Source organism: Hyaena hyaena, unplaced genomic scaffold (genome assembly GCF_003009895.1).
Source record: "Hyaena hyaena isolate Hyena2069 unplaced genomic scaffold, ASM300989v1 scaffold_925, whole genome shotgun sequence".
Lineage (NCBI taxonomy): Eukaryota > Metazoa > Chordata > Mammalia > Carnivora > Hyaenidae > Hyaena > Hyaena hyaena.
In genome coordinates, this window is record NW_024081555.1 from 384,336 (window position 1) to 409,747 (window position 25,412).

The 25,412-nt window shown below is 52.1% G+C and overlaps 2 protein-coding genes across 5 annotated transcripts in view; one reads left to right on the forward strand and one right to left on the reverse strand.

Annotated features, from left to right (window-relative positions):
• The first annotated feature begins 2,194 nt into the window (after nt 1–2,194).
• On the forward strand, nt 2,195–14,538 carry CD300LG (CD300 molecule like family member g). The gene is given in 9 exon segments (XM_039220880.1): nt 2,195–2,237; nt 3,347–3,682; nt 7,192–7,293; nt 7,938–8,253; nt 8,902–9,014; nt 10,663–10,733; nt 10,736–10,759; nt 13,835–13,936; nt 14,425–14,538. Coding segments are annotated over 9 exon segments (1,221 nt in total).
• MPP2 (membrane palmitoylated protein 2) overlaps nt 7,981–25,412 on the reverse strand; it is a 43,186-nt gene continuing 25,754 nt past the window's right edge. For 2 of the 4 annotated variants that reach the window (XM_039220876.1, XM_039220877.1), the window contains exons 13-14: nt 24,442–24,590; nt 22,060–22,712 (exon numbers count right to left, since the gene is read on the reverse strand). In XM_039220876.1, the coding sequence (XP_039076807.1) occupies nt 22,631–22,712; nt 24,442–24,590 (231 nt within the window). In that variant the 3' untranslated portion in view covers nt 22,060–22,630. Of the gene's footprint in view, nt 7,992–22,059; nt 22,713–24,087; nt 24,591–25,412 lie in introns of those variants that run through there. The other 2 variants (XR_005526134.1, XM_039220878.1) reach the window with 2 other exon arrangements.

Sequence of the window (25,412 nt, forward strand, 5' to 3'; positions counted from 1 at the left end):
TCTAGGAGAGAGAGAGAGAGAGAGAGACAGCGTGAGCAGGGGAGGGTCAGAGAGAGAGGGAGTCACAGACTGAAACAGGCTCCAGCCTCTGAGCTGGCTGTCAGCACAGAGCCCGAAGCGGGGCTCGAACCCACGAACCGCGAGATCATGACCTAAGCGAAAGTCGGACACTTAACCGACTAAGCCACCCAGGCGCCTCATGTACAGTTGGAACACCATCTTTATAACAATAAAATTTTTGTTAGTACTTCGTTTCTTCTCCATAAACGACAACCATAAATAGTACGCCTCCTCATATACTTAATTTTTAAAAATCATAATACCGTATCTGTACTGGAATGTGGGGGGGGGAAGAAAAGGAAAATAATTTGTAACCACATAACACATATTTTGAAATGTCAGTGCTCAGGCCCCATGACACTAGAAAACATAATAAAGTGTCAGATGCTTGCCCCTGCTTATAATAAATAAGTTAGGATTTAAGAAAAGTAAGATCAGAATGTATTCTATATAAGGACAAAAACAAGAAAGAGACAATGATCAAAGGCTAAAATAAATGTTATTTTAACCTGTGTTTTTATTTTATTTATTTATTTTGAGAGAGAGCAGGGGAGGAACAGAGAGAGAGGGAGAGAGAGAGAGAGAATCCCAGATAGGCTCTGAGGTGGGGCTTTAACCCAAGAACCCTGAGATCATGACCTGAGTCGAAATCAAGAGTCCAACACTTAATGGACTGAGCCACCCACACGCCCCAGTCTGTGTTTTTAAAACTGCAAAAATTGATTACCTTTTGTAATGTGTACATGTGATAGGAGTCAGGTCTGTAGGTCCCTGCCCATTCAATGCCAGCAGTGCCTCCTAGTCACTGTGAAATTAAGACACGTCTCCCCACATTGCCAGAACCTCACACACACACACACACACACACACGCACACACACCGTTCCTTGACCCACTGACTTAATGCTTCAAATATTAACCCACCAAGTGAGAAAAATTCCAACTGTACATGTGGCAAATGTTAACATCACCATCGTTTTCCAGAGGAAAGAGGAATTACAGGAAACATTCCCATTGTTTTCTATTGTACTTAACCTTTCTGAGTTGCGTAAAATTTTGCTTGCAACCAGTAGGAACTCAGCCATCTAGAAACCTCCGACAAAGCGATCTTGGAAAACGATGTGTCAGGGCTCCCTCTAGTGGGCGTGTTTGTTCTTGCACCTTTAAAGGCAGATTCAGTTCTGTGATGAGACATTGCTAATTCACTTTTTTCAATGCCTAGACAACTTAACGCGGACGGGGAGACCCGCCTCACAGAGCTGTCTGCGGGTGGCTCCAGGCATCGTGCGGCTCCCTTGTCCTTCTGCTTCTCTCAGTCCCTTTTTCAGCGCCGTCCGGTGGCCAAAGGCGGTACTGCGTCCTCGGGAGGCGATGCAGAGGGAGGGGCGGTGGGCACGGCACGCCAGGGCCCCTAACCTCAGTACTCTTGACCACTTAGTCTAGTAAAGCCTATGGACCTCCTCTCGGAATAATCGTCCTTTAAACATATAAGATTATATACATAGGCCTAAAAGAAAGCCAATAATATTAAAATGATTATCAAAATATTTATAATTTTGTAATACAGAAATAAATGTGTTTTATTAGCGCTTTCAAAAAGCAGCTCTAGTGGCAGGCCTGGTAACTAATTATTTTCCAAGTACTGAGGGGCACATACGATATTTCGAGCTATCGGCGACAACTTGATGTTGCTCTATTGTCTGCTTTTTTATTTTTTTGTTTATTTTTGGTGACAAAGTCACAGGCACTGATAACACTCACAATGGAAGGAAAAGATAAATGCCTTAAAGGTTCGTAAAAGTCAATATGCAGTTTTTTCCCATCCAAATTCTTGGACTCCCTGAACTCTACACTCAGACCTTCTGGGGTGCACGGCGGTGGGCTTGATGAAGACTCCCTGGAAGAGGGTTTGGGAGAAGCGCTCGGTGGGCTCAGGAGTGGGAGGAACGCGCATGGAGGATCAGTAAAGGGAATGGCAGAGGTGCCTCCTTCTGTGCGCGGAGGGGCGACCCGCACGGCTCCTCCCCCCTCCTTCCGTGTCCTGATCTCATGCCTCTGGAGGAAGTTAAAGGCCTGCGTGGCCCGGAGAGGTGCTCCCAGTTCCCGAGTGTGGTCGTGCACGTCCAGCGCCCACCATGTGGCCCCTCGTGCTGCTATGGGGCTGCCTCTTGTTCCCAGGTGAGCAGAGGGCCGGGGAGGGGAGTATGGTGGAGGGACATGGGGCTGGTGCCCAAGCTGCCAGAAAGAGGACCTCCCGCTCCAACCTTCCCTTTTTGTGACCCAGCCAAGCCGCCTGGTCCTTAAGGGCTTTACTCCACCCCACTGGCCCTCAGCTCCCCAAAAGGAGGGGTGGGGGCGCTTGCTGGTTCTTAGAGCCAGGTTTTCTCCCAAACCTACCATTCCAAACCCTTCATGGTCAGGTGGCCGTAAGGCAGGCTTTACTTCGCTCAGCCCGGAGGCAGACGAGGTGCCCCCTATGAGGTTGCCATGGAAAACTCTGAGAATATGTCTAGAGCCTCTACTGTACCACTGGGCCCAACCCTGAGCGAGAAACAAGTATCCTGTTTCATCAGTTCACAGCCCCCCCCCCTTTTTTTAACTTTTTAACATCAAATCTCAAGATGCATCTTGCCCCTGATGACAATTATTCGAGTGACAATGCTTTTTCTTAGGGTGTGTAAAATTACGGGCGCCTGGGTGGCTCAGTTAGTTAGGCGTCCAACCGGTTCAGGTCATGATCTCACGGTTTGTGAGTTCAATCCCCGCGTCAGGCTCTGTGCTGGCAGCTCGGTGCCTCGAGCCTGCTTCAGATTCTGTGTCTCCCGCTCTCTGTGCCCCTCCCTCATTCATGCTCTGTCTCTCTCTCTCTCTCAAAAATAAACAAACATTAACAATAATAATAATAAAATAAAATAAAGTTGTGTCTTCCATACGATAGCATCTTTATGTCAATGAAATAGGACAGTATCATCATCAGCAACTATAAATGAGAAAACCCAGATGGCCAGGGAGGTCAAGCAACTTTTCCAAGGTCACACAGCTACTAAGTGCCAGTGCGGGGAGTCAAACTCTGGGCCGTGCGAATCTAGAATTTTCCCCTCACCACCCTTCAATATCCCCAGTTTAGGGGCCCAGCAAGAGCCCTGTCCTAATATCCCTTGGCGGGGAAGGGACTACTAGCTTTTAGAGGGCAGCCGCAGAAGGGAGTGAGAGAGGAGGTGTCTTTTGCTCTTGACCCTGGTACTTGAATCCAAGGAATTCGACCTCCATCCCTGCTCTGGTTACAGGATGTGGAGCACTGGTGGGCCCCAAGGAGGTCAGCGGGTTTGAAGGTGACACCGTGTCCGTGCAGTGCACCTACGGGGAGGAGCTGACGACCCACAAGAAATACTGGTGCAGAAAGACTGGATTCCTCATCTCACGCTGCTCCAGCACCGTCTACGTGGGGGAAGACAGCCGGGAGACGACAGAGGGCAGGGTGTCCCTCGAAGACAACCCCCAGGAGCTCACACTCAAAGTGACCCTAAGGAATCTCACCCTGAAGGACACCGGGAAGTACTTCTGTGGGGTCTCAAAACTGGGCCGAGATGAGTCTTTCCTGGTCTCTCTGCTTGTCTTTCCAGGTAACAAATGTCTCTCCTTCCCCGGATGGGGCACAGGTGACGTGGAGGGGAAGAGGGATGGGGGAGGGGAGCTGATTCGGTGCTGGACCTGGACACGGTTCCCCGCCACCCAAGGGGGTAGTGCTCGCACTAACCTCATCAGGGCGGGGGAGGGGGCAGTTCTCAAGGACTCAGTGAGGTGACACAGGTCAAGAGCTCAGTGCCCAGCAGAGCACAGGGGGGTTCGGCATGAGCCTCAGCCACTCTTTCACAAGGTCACACCACGCAGATCCGCCAAACTCCATGCTCAGTGCCTTTCCTCTTTGCCTGGAGGTAGCAGAGAGGCTGCCATGGGCTGGGGACAAGGTGGACATCCCATGGAATAAAAAAGCCTTCTTTCTCAGAGTCTGAGATATTCCTGCAGATTCTGCAGATGGGGCCTGCCATCGCGCGCCCCAGACTCACTCCACGGCACTGTGGAAGCCATGGCCACGTTGGCCTCGCCCTGCTTGTGGCTTTCCCTTCTTTTTTTTTTTTTTTTTTTAATGTTTTATTTATTTCTGAGAGGGAGAGAGACAGTGTGAGCAGGGGAGGGTCAGAGAGAGAGGGAGACACAGAATCTGAAACAGGCTCCCTGCTCTGAGCTGGCTGTCAGCAGAGCCTGACACGGGGCTTGAACCCACGAATCGTGAGATCATGACCTGAGCTGAAGTCGAACGCTTAACCGACTGAGCCACCCAGGCGCCCCGTGGCTTCCCTTTTTCCTTCACTTCCCCAGATCTTGAAGTCCCAAAGTCAAGTGTGAGAAGGGCCTAGGAACTGGCGTTGGAGGGGCTTGTTGAGCTCAGGGATGCTAGGGGACTGAAGCTGGAGTCGTGGGGCTCTGGCTGGGGATGGGGCATCTGTCTGGATGCCCAGAATCCTACCTGAGCCTGCCGAGCTGAGAAGAAAGAAGCCAGAGAGGGCCCAGGTGGGCAGCCCACCATCTGCTGGCTAGTGAGGCTGAGGCAGGTCTTTGCATCCTGTTGGACAGATCGGGGATAGGGGGTGAGGCTCCAAAGACAGGATGATTTGCGGGAGGTCTCATGGCAGGAAGTGGTGGAAAGAGGAGACACCTGTTCTCCATGACTGAAAAGATTCTCTGATTTCTTCTGATTTTCCTCAGTGTTCAAACCGCATTCTTCCCTGGTGGGGGTCAATTTCCTCTGTACTTGGGCTCTCTAGTTTCAGTTTTTACCTCATTTGTAAATATTCATTTGTGTGTGATGTATGCATTATTATGTTAGCTGGGGTCAGACGTTGTTGACCTTTCTCTGATAACATTTGGGTTACAGAAAATAACGTTTAATGGCAGTGGCATGCTGGTGAATGTTTGACAGCTGGGCGGAGAAGCTCTGATTTGCAATGTTTGCCAGTTTCTGTTGTTTAAAAGCCCCTGACCTTGCCAGTTTCCACCTACCAATAGTTTAGCAACCAGCTCACAAAATTTCTGAAGAGTGGACAATCTGCTCTCCCGAGTTGGGGCGCCAAGCCGTCTCCAGCACACCACTGAGTATGCTAAAAGATTAGAATTTCTAGAAAGGTCAGAACAAGACAAGAACCCCCCAATCATTTCTATTTTTTTTTTAATTTTTTATGTTTATTTGTTTTTGAGAGAGAGAGAGGAACAGCATGTGTGGGGGAGGGGCAGAGAGAGAGGGAGACACAGAATCCGAAGCAGGCTCCAGGCTCTGAGCTGTCAGCACAGAGCCCTATGTGGGGCTCGAACCCATGAACTGCGAGATCATAACCTGAGCTGAACTCGGACGCTTATCTGACTGAGCCACCCAGGTAACCCTCCCGCTCATTTCTTTTTTTCACTATTGCCTGGAGGCTCTAGGCAATGAAATATGACAAGATAAAGAAGTATAAATACTGGAAAGGAAAAGATAAATAGTCTCTATTTGTGGAAGATCGGAGAAAGCTTGACCTTATGTTAGAATAGAGAATGGCGGGGAAAGGGAGCGAGACCAGAATGGCATTCCAGCACAAAGGGCACTGGGGAGTCAGGGAGCTGGGCAGCTCCTGGGGGATCGGCCACACCGCATTTCTGCCCGCTATGCTGGCAGAGGCTAAGGCAGTTTGTTCTTTTTTTTTTTTTTTTTTTTTATTTATTTCTAGGATAGAGAGAGAGAGACAGCATGAGCAGGGGAGGGTCAGAGAGAGAGGGAGAAACAGACTCAGAAACAGGCTCCAGGCTCTGAGCTGGCAGCCAGCACAGAGCCCGACGCGGGGCCCGAACCCACGAACCGCGAGATCATGACCTGAGCGAAAGTCGGACGCTCAACCGACTAAGCCACCCGGGCGCCCCTAAGGCAGTTTGTTCTTGAGGGGCCCCAGCCTCGCAGGGAGTCCCAGTAAACATGTTGCAACATAACTGAGCGCGAGCCCGGCCGGCGGCGGGCACAGGACACTGTGGCTACACAGGAGAAGGGACTTGCCCCTTCTGGGGAAGGCGTGGTGGAGGAGTTGAGGACAGGAAGAGAGTGGTTTAAGCCGAGGTGGAGAGGAGAGGCAGGGGATACACGGGAACATCATGTCACACAGAGGCGGGCAGGACGCTCACTTAATTGGGAATGGAGGGCAAATAGCGGTGTGGCTGGTGCACCAGATGGTGAAGAAGTAAAGCCAACATAGTGAGCGGCAGTCTGAGTTTTAATGTTTATTACTTATTTATTTTATAATTTTTTTTTAATTTTTAAATTTTTTTTTTTGAGAGAGAGAAAGACAGAGCATGAGCAGGGGAGGGGCAGAGAGAAAGGGAGACACAGAACCTGAAGCAGGCTCCAGGCTCTGAGCTGCCAGGACAGAGCCTGACATGGGGCTCAAACCCACAAACCCTGAGATCATGACCTGAGCTGAACCGGATGCTCAACCGACTGAGCCATCCAGGCGCCCCTGTTTGTTTATTTTTTTGAGAACGAGCACAAGCAGGGGAGAGGCAGAGCGAGAAGGGGACAGAGGATCTGAAGCAGGCTCTGTGCTGACCGCAGAGAGCCCAATGTGGGGCTAGAACTCTTGAACCATGAGATCATGACCTGAGCCGAAGTCAGCCAATCAGCCAGTCACCTGGTCAACCGATCAACCGACGGAGCCACCCAGGCGCGCGCCAAGGTCTGGGGTTTAAAGGCTCCTAAAGGCATGTTACAAAGCTTGAGCTCCAGCTTCTAGGCAACGAGGGGCCATTACCTGCTCTGAAGCAAGAAGGGATGAGGTCCAGTATATATTTTAGAGGCAAAACCAGTATTGGCATAAAGAGTGGCGTGGAAAGGGCACGCTGGTGGGCAGCTGGGGACAAGGGAAGCCGAGGGTCTGAGCTAAGTGGGAGGGCTGCAGTCAACTCAAATCTATCATCCGTGCTCCCGAGCGGCAGAGGGGAGATGGGCAGTGCTCCACACAGAGGTGGGGGTGGGAAAGCCGCTGGCTGCAGCCACACTGGGAGCAGTGATCCTTGCCTCTGCTGAGACCAGCCTCCCTCTCCCTCTCCCTAGGTCCCTGCTGCCCTCCCTCCCCCACTCCCTCCTTCCAGCCTCTTGCTACAAGGAGCCTCCAGCCCCAGGCAAAAGCTTGGCAAACTCAGCCCCCAGAATTGAGTGAGTGAATGGGTTTTCTGTCTCTCCTCCATTCCTCTATAAAGAAACACCCCGTGAGTGCCTGATCTGGTGCCAGACCCCGCCCTTCGTGGCCCCAGAGCCTGGGAGCCGGTACCCATCATGGGAGGAATCAGGGACTCAGTGGGGTTAGTTCACCCAGAAGCAGCCTGACCCCAACCACCAGCTTTGTGTTCTGTCTGCTCCCCCCGGGGTTGGAGGAGTGAGCAGGAAAGGAAGGGCCTTGGGCCCTGGCCTCTGCACCTGTCCCCGCCCTCCTGCCCTGTTGACCCTGTGGCTGTTGAAGGTCAAGGCCTACTGAGGCATAGGTGGTGAGGTGTGATGGTGACATGAGGTGAGGGCAGAGGTGATAACTGGCCAGGACTGTAGGGGGGCGGCGGGAGGTCGCCTGTGTACTGAGTGGTTATCGCATAGGTCATGGGGCGGGGGCGCGGGCTGTGATCACACAGGCACCAAAAGGGGCTGAAACCCATGCGCAGGGGCGGTTTGCTTGCTTCCGGGTTTCCTGTCGCTGGGGGTGTTCTGAGAAGTTGGTCCCGGGTCCTGGGGTCAAGGGTCAGAGGTCTGGGAACGGCTGGGATTCCAGGCTCAAAGAAGGTGCTGAGGCGCTGCTTTTGGACTTGTAGCTTCTCCTCGTCTCCACCAAACAGTCACCACAGCCAAGAAGGGGAAGACAGGGGCTGAGGCCGCTCCGTCCACAGGGGCCCCTCCGTCCACAGGAGCCTCCCCGTCCACAGGGGCCCCTCCGTCCACAGAAGCCTCCCAGTCCGGGCGCGCAGGAACCGCCCCAGACACAGGAACCTCTCCACATGCGGGCACCTCTCCTCACGAAGCAACCTCTCCTCATGCAGGGACCTCCCGCCCGTCCACACAGCCCAACCCCACCGCGGTGGAGGACACCCGTCTGGCCCCCAGCAACAGCGGCGGCAGCTCCGTGTCTAGGTGAGCCCCAGTGACCAAGGTCACCTTTCAGGCCATCCCCAAAGCATAAGGTGCTTTTGAGCAAGTGAGGACCTAGCACTCCCTCCTCCAGGCGAACACAGCCTCCTGTCACGGCAGACGCCACCCCCATGCCCCTCAGCAGGGCCCTTGAGCAGTGAATAACCTACACAGCTGACCCAGCAGCCCTGATTCTGTGGACACACAGCTCCCCCGCCCCAGGTGAAGGGTCCACCGTGGCCGCAGTCCCCTCCTCTCTCCCTGCCCCAGTGTAAAGGGCAGCGCCCCAGTTTTGCTTGTGTACTTTGCACTGGGCCAAGCATGAAACTATGGAACCCCCCCATTTTTTTTCTCACCCGACTGGAGTCCCAGGCTGAAGGACTGGGTCTTGGGGGTCATATATGATTGCATCCAGTTACTGACCGAGGCTTCCTGCCTGACTACTGCCAAGGCCGGACCCAGCTGAAAGTGGGATTGGTAGTGGGGGCGGGGTCCCTTTTACTGGGACCAGACTCTATGGTCCCCGGTGCCCTCCGATCTCCTCGGGAAAGACAAGGGACATGGCTGGGTCGCAGACTAAAAACGTCATGGTGTAGAGCAGGCCACTGACACCTGGTGACAGCTGCTGGGCTCCTTGCGTCTCACCCACAGGGTCTCCATCCCAATGGCCCGCATCCTGGCCCCAGTCCTCGTGCTGTTGTCTCTTCTGCTGGCCGCCGGCCTGGCTGCCGTCGGCAGCTGTCTGCTCCGCTGGAGGAAGAAAGGTGAGCAAAGGTAGGGAAGGGGGGATGGGGGAGCCAGGGACCCCACTGAGACCCGCAGTCCCCCCACCATTGCAGGGAGACCTTCTAGGTCAGCGTATCCATCCGAGATATGGGCATCAGGAGCCCCGCCCTTCCCTTCGAGGGAGCCCCAGGTCGGTCAGCATGAGGAAAAAAGCAATTTGAATGTGGGAATGGGAGAAAGGGGGCGCTTGGCTTGCCCCCATCTGTCCAAACCCATCCGTCACTTCTGTCCCTACTGTCCTAGCAGAACCATGTCCCGCCTCTGCAGATCCAGTTCCCCGTGGGACTGCTAGGGGGGCGGGGCGGGGTGAAGGAGGGATGGGAGACTAAGCACTCGACCAGGATGCACACGGTGGCCTTACCCCGGCCGCGGGGTCTCCAGAGGTGCCCAGCTCCTCTCAGGGCTCAGCTTCAAATCCCAGCTCTGCTACTTTTTAGCTGTGTGACCTTGGACAAGTCACCTAACTTCCCTGAGCCACACAGTTTTTTCAGAGCACAGACATAGAATACAACAGAAATAGAATACAGGCCCAGTAGAAGTAGAATACAAGCCTCATATGAAATCTAAACCTCTCTAATAATCACATGAAAAAAAGTAAAAAGAAACTAGAGATGCTAATTTTGATAATATACTTTATTAACATGATATTTCTCAAACGTTACCATTTCCATGTGGAATTGATATACACATTCTAATGATCCATATTCCACATTCTCCATTTTTTCATATGGAACCTTCAAAAGCTGGAATAATTCATAGTGGTCATGCTTCCAGTGGCCGTGGCCTTCGTGGCTCGTGGCTCCTCTGGTGAACAGCACAGTTTAAGAGGGCTGGCTGAAAGAACAGTCCAGGAGCTGCCACGTGCCAGGTGTTTTTGTGTGGCGTATGTTGCTTTTATCCCCTTGAATGCCCTCAATACCGTGGCGTTAGAGACTTATGACAAGTGCCCCCATTTTACAGGAGAGGAAACTGAGGCAGGGTGGTTAAGCGGCCTGCCTTGGGTTTGCACAGCCAGGAAGCGATGGAGCCAGGAAGATGTGTGCCAAAGCACTTTGCAACTTAGCCATGGTGTCCTGTGCAGGTGGCCCTGGGGCGGGGGGGTCCTGGGCTTTCCTCCGACTTCTTCCTGTGTGGCCCCCAGGAAGAAATGTCAGCTTTGCCCATGTCCCCAGGTCACCGCAGAGGAGCCAGGAAGAGCACGCCGAGTGGGAGCACTCCTGATCAAGTCCTCAAAGCTTCTTAGCCCCTTGCCTCTCAAACTGTGCTCCCCAGCCAGCAGCAGTGGCCTCCCCTGGTAGCCTGTTAAAAGACTCTCAGACCCTGACCTCAACCTGCTGCATTGGAATGGGCCTTTTCATAAAATGTATGCACCCTGCGGTTTAAAAGCAATGACCTTAGCCCATAGAATTACTTCCCAAGCCAGTTTCTGACCCACACAAGGGGCTTTCCACAGACCGATCCCGAAAGGCTGGATCATGGCTAAGGCACTGAGCTCAAAGGGACTTCTCTGCGCAGCCTGTCCACCTGCTCGAAGTGGGGAAGCCCCTCCTCCAAAGTGCAAGGGCATCGGTGCGTCTCTGCGGGAGCTGTTGTAGGCTTCAGGGTACTCCCGCTTGTCTCTTTCAGCTCAACGGGCCTCAGAGACACAGAGGAACGAGAAAGTCCACCTCTCACACTTGGTAAGGAAGGCAGCTGGCCGCACCCAAGCTCAGATCCCTGTGCGGCTGGACTTCGGGGTTCCTGGGCCCTGTCTCCGCACCTCCCTCCCTGCTTGCCCATGACCGTCCTCCAGGTGAGGGCTTGCATCCCATCTCTGGGGAATCTGTGTGAGCCCCGAAACCAGCCCTCCGGGGTGCAAGCCAAGAGAGCACCTCTCCTCACTCTGACCGTGCAGATACCAGGCGGGGGTCTTCCCCAGCCCCAGCGCCCTCTTCCCCTCCCCTTTTAGAATCAGACACTGGCAGAGCCAGATCCAGAGGGGTCTTCGGGAGGGCTGCAGAATGACGGGTTCAGGACACAGAAGCCCCACCTGCCTCACTCAGCCCCCACCCCCATCCCCACCCCACCGCCCCTCCCTGGGCTGTTTACTGAGATGCCTCCACTCTATTCTCTTAAACATGGGGCAAGGAAAAGGGGGCTGCCATTGCCTTCTTTCCTGGCGCCAGTGAGGACAAAAGACTCAGGCGATCCACCCCCAGGGGAGGGGCTGGGACAGGAATGGGGTACTGGCCTGTGGTTTAGGAAGCAGCTGCTGTTGTCTCAGGAAGCTCACAAGGCCAGAGATGGTGGATAGAAGTGAGAAAAAGGTCACGGACAAGGATGGGGAGTGGGTCTGCCAGAGCCCCGCCTCCTGGCCAAGCGTCCTGGGGCGCACCCTGCCTTCCAGAAGAGGGGGCGGGGCAGGAGGGAGAACTGCTGGGAAGCTGAGAGTGCCTGCACCAGCCCCCTGTGCCCACACTGGGGAAGGGCTGCCTGGGACTCTCCCTGCTCAAGTGGGAGGGGACTGTGGGCCGAGGGACTGGTGGGTGGGTGGGGGACCCTTGTCGAGGGAAGGATGAAACAGGGTCTCCCGAGAGGGTCACGGACAGGACCCTGTGAACATGACCAACTGAGAGCTTTGGGTTTTCTTTGGTTTATTTCCCTTTTGCCTTCTTTGTAGTTTTTAGCAGAATCTGCAGGTGGAATTTAAAGGGTTTGGGGTTTTCTTCACCCAAGTTCAAGTCAAAGAGGGAAGGGCACACTCTGTGGGCTCTGCCAGAGAGCCCCAGGGGCATGTAAAACTCAGGGGTAAGTATGAAGGGGTCAGACCAGCATTTCCTCTGCCCAGAGGGCTATTGCAAGAAGTTCACATTTTATTCTTTAACTGAACACTACTATGTGCCAGGGGCTTTACCTATGTCACTGAATCTTCATTACTCCTGCACCAGGTGGGTACTATTATTACCCCCTTCTTATGGAATAAGAAACAGAGGCTCAGAGAGCAGAAGGAACTTGCCCCCAGAGACCCAGCCTGAAAGAGGCAGAACTGGGGAAACTGACGCAGCCCGTGTGGCTGGCGGCGATGCCCGGGCCACTTCCATGCCTCCCAGAGGGAGTGTAGAGGATTTGAACAATGGAGCCAACTGCTGGGCCCAAGACTCTTCCCCCTGGAGTCAGAAGAAAGAACCATCCTCAGTCCGAGAACTTGGGAAGGCATAGCCCCTGGCTCCCGGCAGAGCCCGAGAGGGCAGTGCTGGGCTCAGATGATGACTGGGCTCCCACTTCCCAAGGCTTCCATGATTCCCTGCCCATTTGTCTAGTGCCTGGACCAAGAGGCTCTCACATGTAGCTTGTATGTTCAACCACACAGAAAATGCCTCCGTACTTGCTGGGACGGGCCAGTGGCCCATGGCGTGGGCAGAAGGACCAACGAGAGTCCTGGATGTAGGGTGGCGGTCCCGGCCACTGCCCACACATTTGGTCTCTGGCCCCATGAGCCTCCTTCCTCAAACTCAGTCACCCTTGAGTAGGTGACATTTGTGTGGCTGCTGGTGGTCAGCGGTCAGCAGTGGCTGGGCTTGGGCCAAATCACAAAGCTGTAAATATGGGATGAGTGAGGGGTGGACATGATGTCAGCGATCCTCTGGTTGAGCCCCAGCTGTGCCGTGTCCTGACCAGAGGCAGGACCCGGAGAGAGCAGAGCCGTGAGTGACAGGATTTGTGAAATCTCCTCCCCCACCCCCCATTCCCTTGTCCCCTCGTTCCCCCAGTCCTAGCCTGCCTGAGGAACTGTGCTCAGATTTTCATCTTGTCCTGTAAGACTGGATGTGTCACCAAAGATGGCTCAAATGTCCACCTCTGCCTCCATCCCCTGCTGCTAGGGCAGTGATAGCATCAGAGGGAGAGGGGGAGTTAGGAGACAAGGGGCAAGAGACAAAGAGACGTATGGGTCACGCCCTGCCACGTCAGCAGGCAGCGTGGTATAGAAACGAACTTGGGTCTGAGGTCACATGGTTGTGAGTACAATTCCCAGCTCAGCTCCTCACCAGCTGTGTGACATCTGGCCAGTTACATCACCTCTCTGAGCCTCAAGTGTTCCCATCTCCTGGGGTTGTGGTGAGGAACATGAAGTGAGACATTCAGAAAACAGAAGATTCTTTCTTTCTCTTTCTTCGTCTCCAGTGCCCATTGGGCCATGGGATTTACTGGCTGGGAGACCTAAGAGCAGCTGTGTCCTGCAGAGACTTGGTTGGGGGAAACGGGGGAAGGGCTGGCATTGCTGACCTGGGGACCCGTGGGGACAGCCAGCCCTGGTCACAGGGTGGCTCCTACTCCCTCAGCCTTGGTTTCCTTATCATCTGATCAAGGAGGGGGTGCTCTGACTGGTAAAGAATTTTTCCTTTGCGGTTTGTTAATCGGTGAACCTTTGAGGTATTCAGATTTCCTCTACTCCCCGCCCCTTCCCGGGGCCTGCGGAGAATCTTCAGCCTGTGCGTTCTTTCTGCTTCAAGGACAGAAATATCAATAATAAAAGCAAATTAATCATATCAGGAGTTCCCCGGTGTTGAGCTGTGAAACATTACCATGAATAGTCATTATAACCTGGAGGGACAAATTCTTATCCCCATTTTACAGCTGAGGGCACTGAGCCCAAGGTCACTCTGAGATGTAGGAAACAGGACAGAATGACTCTGACTCCACAGCCTGTGTTCTCGCCCTGTCTCCCCGCCCCCCCCCCATTGTCTCCCTCCTCTCGCTGTGGAGGGAGGACCATCCCCGCTGCCGAGAATGCGCTGTTCCGATTGAGTCTCTGTTTCAGTCGCTGGAGTACGCCATGATCAACCTTGCAGGGCCCCCTGGGCCTCCAGCCAGCCCAGAGCTCTCCGCCAAGCCCTGCACAGAAATCCGGGGCCTCAGCCAGGTGTGAACAGAGGGCACTGGGGGGCCTGGAGCCACCCAGCCAGGCTCCTGACAATGTGGGGAAGTCGGTGGGTGGAGCGGGGGGGACTCTCCTCGGCATCCACTCCCTGAACACTGGCCCCCCACGTCCAGCCACCCACCCCATCATAACTGTAGGCCCGGGGCCACTTCATTCACAGGTCAGGACTCTTGACTTTACATCCTCTTTTTTCCCCTTTCCAGAAAGTTCTTGCATAGCTTGTTTGTGGTCACAGTTGAAAGAGTGCTGGGCTGTGAAGGCCATGAGGATGCTCTCCAGGGGGCGGATGTTTGGGAGGAGGTGAGGGGCAGGAATCAGAGCCTGAGAGGTCTGGGGAGAACTAGTCATCGCTGCCTCTTAGAGGCCCAGGACCTCGAAACAGGCTGAGGTCTATCCAACAGCCCCTTGGGGACACACCCCCCACCCCAAGCTGGGCTCTGCTTTTCAACACCTGACTGCTGTCTTTACAGACTTCAGAGGAAGAAGAAGCCTCTTCCCAGGACCAGGAGGGCGACATGATGCCAGGGCCTCCCCTCCACATATCTGGGGAGGAGCTCGGCTTCTCCAAGTTCATCTCCGTCTAGTGGCAAACACCCCCTCCAGGCCAGCCCGCGGGGAATCCGAAGGGCTGGCTTTGCACTGACTCCAATCAGTTTTCTGCTACAGCTTTCAGAGTTCACCTGCCAGACCCTGGGGCTCTCCCCCACCCTCGCCCTTTCCAGGCTCTCCTCCTGCGTACCCCAGCCCAACTGGAAGCTTTTGTCAGCCCCAGAGCCCCCGCAGTGGGGACCTCACAGTCCCCCGGGAGCCTGGGACCTTCCCAGTCTGTCCACACCCTGGGCCTGCAGCGCTGGCCGGAGCCCGGCTCGGCTCGGGAAGTCTGGTCTGACTTTGTATCTGCTGCAAGAACCTCCCTGGGCCTGGGTGCCCAGCAACAGCACCCCCTCCAGACCTCACCTTCTTCTTCTCTCTTCCTTCCATCCTGACTCCGCACCACTTTCTCCTGCATAAGTGAGGAAGAGGAGGATGCTGGGCATCAACTGTGTTCTGATTTCTCAAAACGTGGCTGTCAATCACCTGCATCCCAGGCCTTCAGGAGGCTGGTTAAAAATGGGATTCTTGGGGCGCCTGGGTGGCTTAGTCGGTTAAGTGTCCGACTTTCGCTTAGGTCATGATCTCGCGGTTCGTGGGTTCGAGCCCCGCGTTGGGCTCCGTGCTGGCTGCCAGCTCAGAGCCTGGAGCCTGTTTCAGTCTGTGACTCCCTCTCTCTCTGACCCTCCCCTGCTCACGCTGTCTCTCTCTCTCTCTCCTAGAAATAAATAAAACATTTTTAAAAAATGGGATTCCTGGGGGCACCTGGGTAGCTTGGGCCGTTGAGCATCTCACTCTTGATGTCAGCTCAGGTGGATTCGTGCTCTCTCTCTTTCTTTTTCTCTCTCCCTCTGGCCCCCCCCATAAAAATTTTAATTTAACTTAATTTAAACATGTGATTCCTGGGATCTACTAAGACCTACCAAAACCATCTCCGGGGCTGGGCCCAAAACTCTGCATTTCTAACAAGTGTCCGGTGACTCTAACACTTGAGTGTGAGAACCAGGGGGCTTGTTAAATTTTTAGGTTCATCCAGCTTAGAGTCTCCACGTGGTGTGTAGGGTCTCCCACCTGCCCCCCACACCGTCCCCCTCCCCACACACACCAGGGCTGCTCTGCCCACAACACCATCACCCATGAGGGCTTTCCTGGGCCTGTCCAAGTCCAGGCCCAGGTCAAGTGCGCATTGGAACCGACAGTGTCGGTTGCCTTTCCCAGCTCCCCACCCAGACATGCATCCCAGGCTTTGGAAGGAGGATGGAGAAAAGCTTGGCTCCTTCCTAGTTGAGAAAGGGTTAATTGCCTAGGGCTGGGGGTTGAGGGAAGGGTCAGAAAGCACAGGGTGCAGGTGGGATTCTGAAAGCAGGAAGGAGGGGACCCTGACGGGAACCTTAGAGGAGCCTGAAGGTGACCTTGAGTCCAGGTCCCTGGGGAGGGGAGAGGGGCGGGGGTAGAATAACAGAACTGCTATATTTTCTTTGTCCATTTTCTTTAAAAAATGAAACAAGGGGCTGCTCAGTATAGGAAAGTTAGAAAAATGGGAGAGGAGGAGAAAAATAAACAAGTCGCTTAGACTCCCCACTGCCGGAGACCATCATTGCTGCGTTTTGTTGTATTTCCTTCCATTTTTTTTCTCAACGTCATTTGCTATTGTTCTCTTACAATTATTTTGTATATACAACTTTCATTTCCTACTTAATTCTTTTTTTAAAGAGGTTTTTATTTTTACGTAATCTCAACGCCCAACACAGAGCTTGAACTCACAACCTCGAGATGGAGTCGCACGCTTCATGGACTGAGCCAGGCGCCCCAGGAGAGATTTTTCTAAGCTCATCCAGGAGGTGGTGGCTCATAGGCAAAGAGAAAACAGAAGCAGAGAAGGTAGAAGGGACATGATGAGCTTTCAGGCACCTCTGGAGCAGTTGAGATGTGCTCTCCACCTGTAGCACTTTGCAGAAGTGACAGGCACCCAGGGCTACAGCGGGCAGAGGCATCATGGGGCTGGATCTGAGTGTGAGCGCCCCCACCCCCAAGCCTAGTGCAAGAGCAGCAAGTCTGCTCACCCTGAGTGGATCACATGGATTTATCCCTTTTTTATTAAGTTTACTTACTTATTTGGAGAGAGAGAGAGAGCCCTAAGCACTGTTAGTGCAGAGCTTGATGCAGGGCTCGAACTCACAGAACCGTGAGATCATGACCTAAGCTGAAATCAAGAGCTGGACACTTAACCGACTGAGCCACCCAGGCACCCTGGGGTTTATCCCTTTGTAACTCCCAAATAAGCTTGCTGGAATTTTTGATTGGGATTGCATCGAATACATAGATTCATTTGGGGAGAATTGACAGGCTAACAAAAGTGATTTCTTCCATTCCATGAGGGAAGGATAACTTTATTTAGTCCTCTTGGCAATACTTTATAATATAGTTTTCAGCCTGTAGGCCAGCACATCTTTTACCAGATTTATCACTAAGTTTTTCATGTTTTTTGAAGCTATTGTAAACTGTGTTGCCTTTTAAATTTTAATTTCTGATTGTTACTAGTATATAGAAATACAATTGATCTCTGTGTATAGATCTTATATCATGCAATCTTGCCAAACTCACTAGTTCTAATAGCTTTTTTGGTAGATTCCGTAGAATTTTCTGTGCATACAATCATGTCATCTATGAATATAGATAGGATTATGCTTCCATTTAATCTGGATCACCTTCCTTCCTTCCTCCCTCTCTCTCTCTTTTGTTCTTTCTTTTTCTTATTCTTTCTTCCTTTCCTTATTCTTTCTCTCTCTCTCTCTGTTTTCTTGTTTGTTTTTGTTTTTGCCTTTTTGAATCAGTTAAAACCTCTAGTAAATGTTAAAAAGAGATGTTGAGTGGTGTCTGGGTGGCTCCATCAGTCAAGCATCCGGCTCTTGATTTCGGCTCAGGTTATGATCTCACGGTTCATGGGTTTGAGCCCCACATCGGCTTCTGTGCTGAAAGTGCAGAGCCTGCTTGGGATTCTCTCTCTCTCCCTCTCTGTCTGCCCCTCCCCTGCCCACGCTCTGTCTCTCTCTCAAAATAAATAAATAAACATGAAAACAAATGTTTTAAATAAAAATAAAAAGAGATGTTGAAAGCAAAAATTCTTGCCTTGTCCCCAGTCTTAGGGGGAAGGCGCTCAGTCTCTCACCAAAAGTATGATATTGTCTGTAGGGGGTTCATCTTTTATCAGGTTGGGAAGGTTCTCTTCTGTTTCTAGTTTTCTGAGAGTTTTGTGTTTTTTTTTTTTTAATGAAGAATAGATACTCATTTTCTCAATGATTTTTCTGCAGCTATTGAGATGATCATATATATATTTTTTTTTAGTCAAAAGACAGAAAGACTCTGTTCTTTGACTTTCTAATGTTAAAGTTAAACCAGCAATGGGGCACCTGGGTGGCTCAGCCAGTTAAGTGTCTGACTTCAGCTCAGGTCGTGATCTCATGGCTCATGAGTTCGAACCCCGCATCAGGCTCTGTGCTGACAGCTCAGAGCCTGGAGCCTGCTTCAGATTCTGTGTCTCCCTCTGTCTGTGTTCCTCCCCTGCTCATGCTCTCTCTCTCAAAAATAAATAAAGATTTAAAAAAAATTTTTTTAACCCAGCATTGTGTCCTTGGTGTTACTTTAATCACGAAGAATATTAGCCAGTAGTTTTATTTTGTTATTAAGGACTCTGTCTGGGTTTGGTGTCAAGGTAAGCTGGGAAATATTACCTCCTCTTCAAGTTTCTGGCTGAATTTGTGTAAATTACCAATAGTTCTTTATACATTTGGTAGAATTCAGCAGGAGCATGAGTTTTCTTTGTGGAATGAGTACAAACTAGACGTTGTTGTTATTGTTTTAAATGTTTGTTTATTTCTGAGAGACAGCAGGGATGAGGCAGCTCTCTGCTGTCAGCCCAGAGCCCAATTTGGGGTTTAAACCCACAAACTGCAAGAGTGTGACCTAAGCTGAAGTCAGACACTTAACTAACCAAGCCACCCAGACGTTGTTAATTGCTATTTTACATGGATGCCACTGGCTTACATTCCTGAGTTTCAAATTCCCTAAAAAGTTCCATGGCAAACTCTACTTTTATCTGAAAACTGATTTACTCCATCTAATTCTTGAAAGAGTTTTGCTGGGTGTACAGTTTGAGGTTGACCGCTGTTTTCGGTCAGCGTTCTGGAAATACTACGGTTTTCTCTTCTAGCTTTCAGTGTTGCTTTTGAGAAATCTGCTGTCAGACTGATTGCTGTGACCTAGCTTTTTTCACAGCCTGCTTTTCCAGTTGTCTTGATGTCCTGCAGGTTCACTCCTGGCCACGAGCTATTTGTTTTTCTTGTTGGGTGTAAACTCTTGTATATGCGAGTTCATGCCTTTCATCAGTTCTAGGAAATTCTCCTCAAATATCTCTCCACAAGCCAGAGTTACCTTTTTCTACACCTTTTCTTTATCGCTCCCATATCTCTTTACCTCTCGTTCATATCTCCCTTCTCTTTATCTCTTTGTTTTGAATCTATGTAATTTCCCCCAGTTTAGTACTTCTCAAACTTGAATATGCCTACAAATCACAGGGAATCGTGTTGAATGGCAGCTTCTGATTCAGCAGGTCACCAGTAGGTGGCACCCGAGAGTCTGTCTCTCCAACAAGCTCTCAGGGCTGATGATGGATGAGCTGTGGGTCCGAGCACCATACATAGGGGAGCGACTTTCTGGTTCACTAATCTCTACTCAGTTGTGTTTAATTGGCTGCTAACCCCCTCCCAATTAGTTTTTATTTTCATCATTGTGCTTTTTATTTCTAAAAGTCCTGGATCGTTCTCTTTCAACTCTGACTGGTCATTCTAGAGCCTTGTTGCTTGTTAATTTTTGTAATGCCACCTTTTATTCCAGTAAATAGTTGCACATACTTAATTTACATTTGGTACCTAATATCAAAGGTCCTTGGAGATAGAAATATGCCCTTGTTTATGCTGACTACCATTCATGGTGGTTTGTTCCTGTGCATCTCACCATGTGAGCTCACGTTTGGATTATTTCAATCTATGGATTTCAGTCCTGAGGGATAAAATTGAGGATACTTTCCTCCAGAGAGGATTTGCATTTGCTTCTGTCAGGGTCCAGGACGCAATACCAACGTGGTACTAGATTTGCCCCTTCCCAGGTCCCTAGTTTACCAGAACTTCAGGTGGCCTTTCTTTGCCCCTGGCTTTAGACTTAATTTTCCAAATGTGATGCTAATATTGTCATTTGCCTTTAGGGTAATGCCACCTTTCCTCTTTGCTCCTTGGATAGTTCCTTTCCTACAAACTCAGCAACACAACAAAAATTGTTTTACATACAACCTCATTGTTTAAAAGCACACTGGTGGGGCACCTGGGTGGCTCAATCCTTTAAGGTTAAGCATCTGACTAGTGTTTTCGGCCCAGGTCATGATCTCACGGTTTGGAAGTTTGAGCAGCCAACTTCAGCTCAGGTCATGATCTCACGGTTCGTGGGTTCGAGCCCCACTTCGGGCTCTGTGCTGACAGCTAGCTCAGAGCCTGGAGCCTGTTCCAGCTCCGCCAATGACTTTCAGTGTGGACAAAGCCCATCACCTCTCTAGGTCAGTTTCCCAACTATAATATGGTAAGAATCCATTCTGCTCTACTAACCATAGGTTACTGTGCCAGGAGGGAAAAAGAATTTTTAAAATGGTACCAGAATTCCTTTTAGAAATTCAACTATCTTGGAGTGCCTAAGTGGCTCAGTTGGTTGAGCATCCGACTTCAGCCTCGGGTCATAATCTCATAGTTCAAGAGTTTGAGCCCCACGCCGGGCTCTGTGCTGACAGCTCAGAGCCTGGAGCCTGCTTTGGATTCTGTGTCTCCCTCTCTCTCTGTCCTTCCCCTGCTCATGCTATGTCTGTCTGTCTGTCTCTCAAAAAAAAATTTAAAAAAGAAATTCAAGTGTCTTTATTAGGAAAATACCTTGATGTCAATTCAGGGCTAAAAGGAGATTTCCTCCACTCCCAAGGTTCTGGCAAAAATAGGTGAGTGGTTGTTGGCAAACTTGGCTACACATTAGAATCACTTGGGAAGCTTTTAAAACATAGGGCTTCCCAGATTCCACGCCCAGCCTGGCAGACTGGCTAGTTCCCATTTCCTCTTCCTGAGTACCAAGGAAAACTACATTTCCCAGGCCCCTTTGCAGTAATCCAGGGACCCATGATGAGATTCTGGCCAATGGATGTGGGCAGGCTGGCCTAGCCAATAAAATCCCTGAGTCATATGCTACCCTTTATTCCTCTTCCGAGACATCTGTGGAGCCTGTTTTGTAAAGATGATGGTGTCAAAAATGGAAAGAGGCTGGATCTCTGAGTCACTGCTAGAAGTGCCACCCAATTCCCATGTGATGTGATGTGAGCGAGAAATTAATAATAAAGCTAAATTAGTTACAGCAGTCAACTTTGCAGAACTTCTGATTTAAATGAACTGCAGTATGGTCCAGGCAATTGTTGTTTTGTTTTGAACCCTTCGGGCATTTCTAATGCGCAGCCAGGACTGAAAACCACTGGATTAGAACAAAAATACAAGTGTGGGGTTGCTAGGTATGGTAAGGAAATATTCATTTTCCAAGGACTCCCCGGAGATGGGAAAAAGGTTGTTCAAAAATGAGAGGAAGGGGGTCCAGCAACACGGAAGGAGGCAGGGGAACCCAAAGACAAAGGTTGACCAGAAAAATATTCTATGTGCTGGGAACGATCAGGGAGCATTCAGAGTTGAGGTATTTAATATTCAATTCTAAATTCTCATCAGAGCTGTTAGGTGGAAGACATAAGCCCCTATGTTTGTCTCCAAATCACCAGTGAAGTCGGCCCCATGTTTGCCCTTGTGTGAGTGGATGCTTTGGGGAAATCAAAGGAAGAAAGCCAGTTCTACATTTGGTTGTTACAGGGAGAAGCAAACAGCTAGAGCCCCCTACTGAGAATCCTCAGTGAACATTCTGGGCTCCCCTGAAGAAATCAAGCTGGGAAGGAAGGCTGATGCCTTAACCCTGAAGGATTTCACACACACACACACACACACACACACACACACACACACACACCCATGGTGACATCTGGGTGACATTTCAACCAGCTCTCTACGGCATGTACGGCCAAGCACCTAGAACCAATCTTAGCATTAGCGCTGAGAGAGTCCGTGCCACTGTTACAGAGAATGAACCTAAGAGGTACAGGGGCCTGCCCCACACAGCAAGTTCTAGGTGAAGTGAAATGGATTAGCCATGGAGTCCCGGGATCCCCTGGCCCCCATGAATGTTCACAGGCTCCTGCCTATGGCCATTTAGAACAAGCATTTTCTGGGGATGGGCCAGGTGGAATGTGAAATTTTAGAAGACGTCACAGGACACGGGACAATTCACTCTGACTTCCATTCCAGAATCATCTGTGCTGGGGCTCCCCACTCTCACCCTGTCTGGAAGCCATCCATCCACTGGGCCCCAACCAAAGACAGACAGAGCCCAGAAGCCTTTGTTTTCACATTTAATCAAAGGAAAAGAAAGAAAACGAGTCAGGGCAAAAGCTCAAGAATCGACTGAGGGAGAGGAGAGGGGAAAGGGCAACCGGGCTGGCACCGAGCGGGGACAGTGGGGGGCAGATTCCTCATTATCCCAAGGTGCCTCAAATACAAGTGTCCAGGGAGGGAGAGAGGTAACGTGGTGGGCGCACACCTGTTCCAACCCAGCCCTGGGCCGGGGGCGGGGCAGGAGAGGGAGGACACAGTTCAGGGAGGGACCGGGCCCAGCTGCCCAGGCATCACTAGAGGTGAAGGTAGCAGAATGGCATCAACACAGGAGAGCTGCCCTAAAGGGCCAGGTGCCAATCCTCCAGCAAGGTGCCCAGCCCCCTATGCCAGCTTCCCTCCACCCCCGTGGAATACGGTCTCTCCATCAGGGTACTTTGGAGGCTAACCAAGGGTGGGGGGTTTGCACCAGCAGATTCTCAGCTGCTCCTATTCCCAAATCCTCCACGGGAGGTGGCAATTGGCAAAGGATACCATTGGTTGCCTCGGGCCAGCCAGCAGGAGAGCAGCGGCCCTTCTACTTTCCACTCCTGGTCCCCATGGGCTGTGGGTAAGGGTGATGCAAGGGGGAGTGGAAGCGAGGATAAAAAGAACACTGGCTAAAGGGGAAAAGAGGAGTATAAAGGTGACTGCATAGTGAATGCAGAGCTATGCAAATGAGATGGGAGCAGGCTTGACCTTTGCATCTCACTTGCATATCCTACGCAAATGCAAATGAGATCCCTAATATAATAAATATATTTCTAACTTTGTAATAAATATTCTGTCTCTTCTCCCTCCCCTTCCCTAGGAAATGGGCACACAGTGGTTCAGGGGCCAGCTTGGGCTGAACCTGCAGCGAAGACCGATTAGACACTCAGGAGAACTGGAAAGTCCGAGGGCAGGTGGCAGGGGCGGCGGTGGGGGCGATGGGGTGGTCCCGGGCAAGGACAGGCTGACCCCAGGCAGGATCACAGAGAAGAATGAGGGACAAATGCCTGGGGAAGTCTAGGACGGCATTCTTGCTTTTCTTAAAAGGGATTTTCCTATTTTACACAATTTGCCTTCCCCAAGGACTGGAGGGTGGCTTTTAAGATAGGGGGACAATGGGAGGGGTGGAGGCAGACATCTGGGGAGGGGCCAAGGCTCTGGAATCGGGGATAAGAGTCTCATAAGAAATGGGGGCTGATGGGGAACCCCCTCAAAAGGGCCCCCAAAAGTGACCACCAAAGCAAAAACAACCCTTTGCTTCTCTGCTCCAAAAACCAACACTGATACACACACCAATGACACAAACACAGACCGGGTGCCATAGCATGAGGAACAGAAGCTGCGCTGAGACACTGTGAATAGCGCCCCCTGGAGTTGTTCAACAAGAAGCTGGTAGAGCACAAATGTCCTCCTCGGAGCCCGTGCCCCCCGCACCCCGGCCTCCTCACAAGGTCCCCTCTGCACCCATGCTCAGCAGCCCCAGGACCTCAGTAGAGCGGCCAAAATGGATGATGGTCACGAACAGGGAGCCCAGATGTGCCCCACCAGGGGCCATGGTCAGTAGTAGCAGGCTCCCTGCGACCGTCCACCCCTACCCCTGCTGCTAAGCCCATCCACCCCTGCTGGCCTTGCCCAGTGCAGGGGAGCAGAGCTGATCTGTGGGGGACACATTGGAGAAGTCTGTGGAGAGACTTCGGCAGTGAAAAGCTGTGGATGAGGGAAGGACAGGGCAGGGTCCGCTTGTGGGACTCCGCCCGATTCCACGGGAGCTGGGACGGCCCTGCTGGTTCAAGCTCGGGCTCCCCCAGCCTTCAGGCCGGCACCACTGCCCAGGCCTGCCTGGCTGCCGGGACCTGCACTCCCCAGTCTGGAAACAGCCCAAAGCCCGCTCCTCAGGCCACAGGGGTGAGAGGTGGGAGGAGCCCAGGAATGGAGTGGGCGTGGCCAGTCCTAGGAGACCTGGAGAGAGGTGCCCCGAGGGCGAGGGCGGAGGTTTGGTGGTCCCAAAGCAGCTTTTCTCTTCTCTGGACTGAACACTAGGGAGGTGACTCTGACACACTCCTGGGCACAGCCTGGCCCTCAGAGAGGGACATCTGGTGGCCAGTGGGTGTGGGGAGCAGGCAGCACCTGGGCACAGAGGTACCCCATGAACACCCATGTCCTTGGCAGTATGTGCCTCTGTGCCAAAGCCAGATTAGGGCCCCACTAGGAGTCATCACCCAGAGAGAGCCAGACCGCCAGGGATGCGAGCTAAGGATCATGGCTGGGGAGGGGGATGGGTTCGGGGTTCTGGGTCACAACCCAGAGGGGTGAGGTACACATGAACAGGCTCAGTACACCCAGCTGACAGGCACCCACTGAGGCTCTGTCCGCAGCTTCTCCATGGCCGCCTGGAGCTCACGAAAGGTCCTCTCCAGGTTGGTGTTGACCAGGCTGAGGTCGAAGTAGTGCCCGTAGCCCCTCTGGATGCGGCTGCTCTCTTCCACTGTCCTCCTCAGGTCTGCTTCCTGCTGGCACAAGGGGACATCCCAGTCATCAGTGTCCCCCAGTCCACCACCCCCCATCATCACAGGGAATCTACACCTCTCCCCTATCCATCCACCTGCCCAGAGCCCTGCTGTTTCAGGTACAGGCTCCCTGGCCAGGGAGGAGGAGCCGCTGCTGGTCTCAAGGCAGCTCTCCTGCAGCCATGGACAGACAAATGGGTGAAAAGAAGGAAAGTAGGAAGGAAATAACCTTTAATAAGTGCCTAGCATGGCACTAACTGCTTTGCAACCCACATAATCTTCGTGACAGCTCTGCTAAGCAGGACTAGTTATTTCTCATTTCCGACAGAGAAAATGGGGGTACAAAGAGGTCACCCAGTCAGCCAGTGGCTGCACAGGATCTTCCTGACACCAAAGTCAGAGGTCCCTCCAGTGTGATTGGGCGCCTGAGATGCACCTCCCATGCATGCCACTACCTTGGGCCACGGCTACCCCACACCTAATCAGCTGGCCAGGGGCTGAGCAGGGGTGGGAAGGAAACTTTGAATAGTGACGTAAATAATCAGAGGCAGAAGCTCTAGGGTTGGCCCAGCTTTGTCCCAGTGGCCCCAGCTGGCTAGGGGACTTCAGAGGGGAGCCCAGCCCAAACAGCCTCTCCTGGGCCTGTGTGGGGCTCTGACCAGGGGGCTGAGGACTGCAGTACCAGATATGGCCAGCAGAGGGACCCCTGAGCTCAGAGTTCCACAAACCCTAAATCGGGAGAAGGCTGCTCCAAGGGGATGGTGGGGAGAGGAAGGTGCCCTGGTGTCCTGTAACCGCAGACTTGAAGCCCCTCCTCCCAAC